The 6406-nt window shown below is 36.1% G+C and overlaps 1 protein-coding gene across 5 annotated transcripts in view; it reads right to left on the minus strand.

Moving 5' to 3' along the window:
• Positions 1-1245: 1245 nt before the first annotated feature.
• The window catches only part of CCDC91 (coiled-coil domain containing 91), a 270185-nt gene continuing 265024 nt past the window's right edge, over positions 1246-6406 (minus strand). For all 5 annotated transcript variants that reach the window (XM_015560769.1, XM_015560768.1, XM_015560767.1 and 2 more), the window contains one exon: positions 1246-2294. In XM_015560769.1, the coding sequence (XP_015416255.1) occupies positions 2184-2294 (111 nt within the window). In that variant the 3' untranslated portion in view covers positions 1246-2183. The remainder of the gene's footprint in view (positions 2295-6406) is intronic.

Raw genomic sequence — 6406 nt, forward strand, 5'->3', positions numbered from 1 at the left:
TCTTTTGACTAATGAGTTTGGTGATCACTGCCCTAGACCATATCGCACCAGTACAGCACACCACAACCACAGCCACCAATAAGGACCATCGTGTTTACTCGACCACATACAAACCCGGGACTTTTGACACCCAGTGTCTCCTGCCCCAAGAGAGGAGGACTCCGCGTCGCTCTGTGAGAGGACCCTGAGACTCTCCGCCAAGACCAAGCCGCTGCCGCTCCCATCTTCATCCTTGTTGGTGTGCATCGCCAGGTGGCTGCGCTGGTGCTAGGATCCACTAGGAACCGGTAATAAACCCCTGTGTGATTGTATACTAATGTCTGTCTCTGTGCGTTGATGTTTATGACTTGGCTCGGTTGCGTTAGGCCTTAAAGATCCAAGGGGAACACCATTATCGCTGACCCTTGGACACCTGCACTTGTGCTGACCAGGCTAAGGCAGAATAAGTAATTAATAGAATTTGGGGTCAACTGGGACAGTTAACATAAAATAACAGAACATTTTAATAAAAATTAATATTTTTCTTGAACATTAACTTATCAGACACTGAATAACTGCACAAATTAATAAGAGTAACACAAATAAACCTACTTTTCTTCTTCTCCGAAAGCGAAATATTTCCTGTTGCGCACACCAAACAAGTCAGTACAAGATTAATAACGTAGCAATCAGCTGCTAAAATATTCCCTGCTGGTATTAGTGGAGAGAAATGGTGCGCCTGCATGTAAGGCGCATAAGGGAAATAAATGCAACATGATTATAGTAATCAGTCATTAACGAACATTGTAGTTATTAATAATTATGTAATAGGATATTATAAAAATTAAGTTAGGAAAATTTTATTAAAACGTTTCTTACATACTGCTATATTGGCTGGGCCACAAAAATATTCGTGTGTTTGACATGCTTGATTTAGGGCAGTGGTTCTCAACCTTCTGGCCCTTTAAATACAGTTCCTCATGTTGTGACCCAACCATAAAATTATTTTCGTTGCTACTTCATATCTGTAATGTTGCTACTGTTATGAATCATAATGTAAATATCTGATATGCAGGATGGTCTTAGGCAACCCCTGTGAAAGGGTCATTCGACCGCCAAAGGGGTCACGACCCACAGGTTGAGAACCGCTGATTTAGGGTGTATGTTAAAAAATCATCATCCATGGATATATATGTTTGAGTAAGGATTTTTTTTTTAAAGGAAGAAAGAATTAACTTAAAAAAGAAAGGCTAAAAAATGACCAAATAAGTTTCTGAAGTTCTTTTTATTACACTGATGAGTCTCATAAAAGTACAAAGCTCACAAAAGGAGAAGCATTTCAAAAACAAGACAAAACGTTTGCATAATTTTAATGACAACATTTAGTTTTGATGTTAAAAAAAAAAATCCCTCATGATTCTGCATTGAAGCACACTGCTCATGAATTAAGTACATTCTGAAATTCTGGGAAAGAATTTCATATCTCTTATTTGAGCCTGACTTCATGTAAATGGTTATGTTACATTCCTTTTCTAGAGATTAAATTCATGATATGATTCATTTAAAAATGAATTTATTGATTCACAGTGACTTTGAAAAATAGAAACAGGAACTAAGCATATATCATACACTTACCCCTTTAAGTGGTACATTAGATCAAAGTGGAATTAATATAATAATCTTTAGTGTTTTCAATTGTTACCAACAAAAATAGATCCCACTACAGAAAAGAAGTGTGGTAATGTCAGAAGGAGATGTTGAAACCTATGCTTTTTTATCCTTAAAATCAAATAAATGCATGATTACATTCTAGAATCATATCAAGAGTCACTTGTCAAGCAATCAGTAAAGATATTTACTGCTTCTGCCAAATACAATATAACAGGCCAGAGGCTATAAAGTTTACCTAATTAACTTTTGGTAATGTGGAAATTTTCAATGTTTTTTGAGTCACATTACACATTCTGTTGCTGCTGCTGCTGCTGCTACTATTAAAATCATAGTAAACGTAAAGGAGTAAATGAAAGAAAATAAATTAGATCTCTTGATCATTCTAAGTATTGTTTTGGTTTATCCTTGAAGTGGAAATCAGTTACCAAGGTTTGGAAAGAAAACAAAAGCATCTTTGTAATTCACTGCATGTATTATTTGAGAGGTCTAATGATTTATCCATTGCCAGTGTGGGTTAGCTTGTCATGTCCTCTTTACTCAATGTCAACCGGTTCCGTAGCTATCAAAGCACTTAGCTGTTTCTGAGCACAGGAGAGGAACAGTTCCAAACTGGACAGGCTTCTTTGGCGAATGACTTGATCAAGCTGTCATTTTTTTTTTTTTTTTTAAAGAGAGAGAGAGAGAGAGAGAGAGAGACAGAAAAAAAATACACTTAGTTGGGGGATAAAGAATGTTATGTCATTGAAGTCCACTTGAAAAACCTTTTCAGATGGTGACTTAGAAAATCAAGTAGTGCTTTAAACTCAGAGACAATGTAGTAACTATTTCTGGGCTATTATCTAAGATGAGAAGATAAATCATTACAATTTCATAGTTGATGTTATTCAGTTTTTGAAGAAGTACCATAAATTTGATCAGAGTGATTTAAAAATGTATAAAATAGTATAAAATTCCAGTTCTTAATGAATATACAGATCAAACATCCACAAAGATCACTCAAAACACAAAAGAAATATACAGTAGAGAAAAGCAGCACAGTTGCATCATGTATAGGGTTTAATGGGGCAAAGAATAAGGGAGCAATAAACAATTTTCTGAAATTAGAGAAAGTTCTTGGAAAAGGTGTACTTTAAGATTGTTGAAACTTATTTGACAAAAATATTTCTATAATAATACGGATACACTATTCACTTGTTTCACTGTGCTGACATTTGCTTTTTTAATTAATTTTTTAAATGTTTCAATAAAAGTTAATATAGTAAGTAAGAGGTTAATAATGAGTCATCCTACATAATAAAAGGGTAATATGCAAATTGATCCTAATGGCAGAACGACCAGTCACTATGACGTGCAGTGACTACCATGGGGCAGACGCTCAACACAGGAGCTGACCCCTGGTAGTCAGTGCGCTTCCACAGGGGGAGTGCCACTCAGCCAGAAGCTGGCTCATGGCTGGCCAGCGCAGTGGCAGTGGCAGGAGCCTCTCTTGCCTCCGTGGCAGAGCTAAGCCATTAGTCAGACATCCCCTGAGGGCTCCTGGGCTGCCAGAGGGATGTCTGACTGACAGGTTAGGCCCAATATCCCTGGGGAGGAGGCCTAAGCTGGCAGGTGGACATCCCCTGAGGGGTCCTGGACTGTGAGAGGGTGCAGGCAGGGCTGAGGGACCCCAGAGTGCATGAATTTTCATGCACTGGGCCTCTAATATATAATAAAGAACTTTCAGAATGGTAAGGATTACTGAATACATCAAGGAAACTTTCTAACTCTTCTTCCCTGAAAAATTTGTTCATGGTGTAAAAATTAGCATTAACAACACAATGAAGGGACTTAAAAGAAAGCCAAATAAATTCCATTTCACAATATATACTTGTGATTTTTATGCAAAAGTTAAAATATCCTTCATAAAAATTCTTGCCAACATAAAAGACAAATCCAAACAAAATTCTGTATTAAATTACATTTCTATATTAAAAAATATTAAAAAATGACTGAAAAAAAGATTAAAATTTTGAATTATCCTAAGAATTAAAATAAAGAATATTATATGTAGTAAATGCTCATGTAAAATGATTGAACACTCCTAATATTCCCTTAAATGTTAATATTTTGCAAATTTAATATATTTACAGAAATAGGATTTGTGCTTATCCCTTTTCATGATTTTATTTCCTTTTCCTCTGAAATGATACCATTTGGGGAATATACACATTCTGCTTACAAGTGTCTATTAAACAAGCCAGTTCATTGCATTATAATCCCCAGGTAAATGGAGATCTTGCCTGTCTTGCTGACTAGTGTACTCCAGCATCTAGAAAAGGCATTTTAGACATATAAAATATCTGCTGTGATTGAATCAATCAATACATATTTAAGCCTAATAGAATAGAGTAAGGCAATCTACTATGAAATGATAGATGCACTTTTAATCCTTAAAGTGAAACATGCTTGACCTAATCTAAAACATGGGTCGAAATTAAAGTTGAAGTCTTAAAATTTTTATTTTAATATATGTAAAACAGATTGAAATCTAAATATTTGCAGTTTCAAAAATTATTTTGTACTTGGTCCAAATTCAAATAATAGAGAAGACGGTACCAACAACACCCACTTCCAGTCCACATCCAGTGGTTCCTGTCTACTTTTGGAAGTTTTCACACATTTAAGTCTGTTTTTTTAAAGCACGTGGTCCAGATCTTATAATCGTAACTATGGGAAGAATTATACAGTTAGTTTTATTGTCATTACTGGAAATTTTTCCTATCTCATTCTTAAGAAATTGCTTGACTATCTTCCATGGTTTATTTAACTATATTACCACTGACAGACATGTATTTATTTCAATTTTGTCTTGTTTTTAGAGCACCAAAGAAATTTACAACCTGAGTACACTCCCTTCAGAAGATGGTCAAGCATTTGTCTTGGACAGATTCTAAATATGTGGAATTTCTAGGTCATAAGATTTGCATATTTTAAATTGTGATAGATATTTCTAAATTGTTTTCCAGAATGAGGGTACCAATTAATCAGCCCCATCTACGATGTATAAGAGAACCACTTTGCTCCGTTTTCTTCTTTTAAATGCTGGCATAGTTTTTCATTATATATTTATAATTTTACATATATATATGAATAAAATGAATATGTTACTATTTACTTTTAAATTATTTTATTAATAGACTTTGGATTGTTCCTAATATTTTGCTATTATAGTTAATGCTATACTAAACACCCTTCAACACCAACCTCTCTATATTTATGCTAGCATATCTTGTAGAGGTTGTTTGAGCCAAAGAATATGTCACCTGCAATGTTACCTCTATTATAAATCAGGTTTCCAAATCAGAATGAATATGTCTTTGGGCTCCCTATTCTGTTCCCATAGACCAGTGGTTGGCAAACTGCAGCTGGCGAGCCACATGCAGCTCTTTGACCCCTTGAGTGTGGCTCTTCCACAAAATAGCACGTGTGGGCGCGCACGTACAGTGCGATTGAAACTTTGTGGCCCATGCGCAGAAGTCAGTATTTTGTGGAAGAGCCACACTCAAGGGGCCAAAGAGCTGCATGTGGCTCGTGAGCCACAGTTTGCCAACCAGTGCCATAGACAATTCACCTACCCCTACAGAAATATATTACCGCACTTTATAATAAATTTTAATATATCACATCTTAACAACCATACTGACACCATACCATCAAATATTTCAGATGAATGTAAATTAGTGAACACGTATAATAAAGCATAAAATCCAAGCAAAGTTCAGAAGCAGATTCTTTGGAGAAACTTTTCTCCTTTGGGAGAATATGGCACAAACTCACAATGTGTATGGACCTAGCATTCAACCTGTGATTGTTGCTAAGTAACAATAATCATCTGGATTTATGCATTCAGCATGAATCTGTGATTTTTAAAAATGCAAAAACATGTATAAGGACAAAAATTTTAAAAGATTTTTATTTAAACATACCAAGCGCTTTTCTCTTGCTTGTGTTAGGGGTCAACCTAACTTAGTAATGATCAGATGATGGACATACTGGTTTTGGGTTAGGCAGCTGCAAGGCTCACTTCACTTCTCTCAACATGCTTCCCTGAAATGTCTGATGGCAAGAATCCACTTAATAAAGAGGAACTCAACCCTTTGAGAAGCAATAAGGTGACACTGGGACTCTGTGATGAGTAAGACAAATTGGGCCATCACAGTGCCAAGCTTCTGATAAGATGGGTCCTTCCTGGGCATAGAAGGGAAGATTGTCTGTGAGGGGGACACTTGAGACCTTTCTCTTAAACGGTGAATTCCTCTCCCTGAAACAAGTATATCAAACTGATGTTCTTGGCGAATTACTGAATTTCAACAGTTTCTGTTTTATTAGGCATGACCTTATTATCCTTTATTGAGGCAAGAAGAATTTCAGCAAAATATTCAATTCCTTTTGCCCCTCCAAAAGTGGGGCTTAGTTCTGCATTTGTGGCTTTCATTTCAAAGTGAATCAAAGATTTGTATTCTGTGACTTCACATTGGCAGTATCATGTGGAGAGTAGTGGTGGCAAACATTTTTGGGTATGGGTTTACAATCTCGTCTTAATAGTGTAGCTCTAACTGCTTTGTTTTCCCTTCCATTTTCTGTTGCTTCAGCTGCTATTCAGCTCTTTCAGATACCCGGGGGGAAAAAACTTGGAAATTCTGAAGTCCCTCAAATGGACACTGGAGCTTTATAAATCTTTTTCTCCCCTCTTTATCATCTCTTCAGTTTTCCGGTA

Source organism: Myotis davidii, unplaced genomic scaffold, assembly GCF_000327345.1.
Source record: "Myotis davidii unplaced genomic scaffold, ASM32734v1 scaffold535, whole genome shotgun sequence".
Taxonomy (NCBI): Eukaryota; Metazoa; Chordata; class Mammalia; order Chiroptera; family Vespertilionidae; genus Myotis; species Myotis davidii.